The sequence below is a fragment of the Raphanus sativus genome, unplaced genomic scaffold (genome assembly GCF_000801105.2).
Source record: "Raphanus sativus cultivar WK10039 unplaced genomic scaffold, ASM80110v3 Scaffold2564, whole genome shotgun sequence".
Lineage (NCBI taxonomy): Eukaryota > Viridiplantae > Streptophyta > Magnoliopsida > Brassicales > Brassicaceae > Raphanus > Raphanus sativus.
The window spans coordinates 14,668-14,961 of record NW_026617872.1 but is presented as its reverse complement, the minus strand read 5'-3'; the positions used below and the strand labels follow the sequence as shown (position 1 = coordinate 14,961).

General features: G+C 41.5%; 1 protein-coding gene across 1 annotated transcript in view; it reads left to right on the top strand.

The window, feature by feature from the left end:
- Nucleotides 1-6: 6 nt before the first annotated feature.
- Nucleotides 7-294, top strand: part of LOC130494773 (transcription factor TGA7) — a 1,085-nt gene continuing 797 nt past the window's right edge. Inside the window, exons 1-2 of the mRNA XM_057000365.1 lie at nucleotides 7-206; nucleotides 282-294. Coding sequence (XP_056856345.1) covers nucleotides 45-206; nucleotides 282-294 — 175 coding nt within the window. The 5' untranslated portion in view covers nucleotides 7-44. The remainder of the gene's footprint in view (nucleotides 207-281) is intronic.

Below are 294 nucleotides of genomic sequence, written 5' to 3'. Positions count from 1 at the left end.
TACGAATAGCGCTTCAAGCTCATATAAGCGACATAGAGCTAAGGATGCTTGTCGAGAGTTGCTTGAACCATTACGCCAACCTCTTCAGAATGAAATCTGATGCAGCTAAAGCGGATGTTTTCTACTTGATATCGGGCATGTGGCGAACTTCTACTGAGAGATTCTTCCAATGGATTGGAGGGTTTCGTCCATCTGAGCTTTTGAACGTAAAACTCTCAACGTTCTATTACTATCTTAGTACAGAACACTAGTTGACAAAACTACTTTTGTTTGGTTTGTAGGTTGTGATGCCGT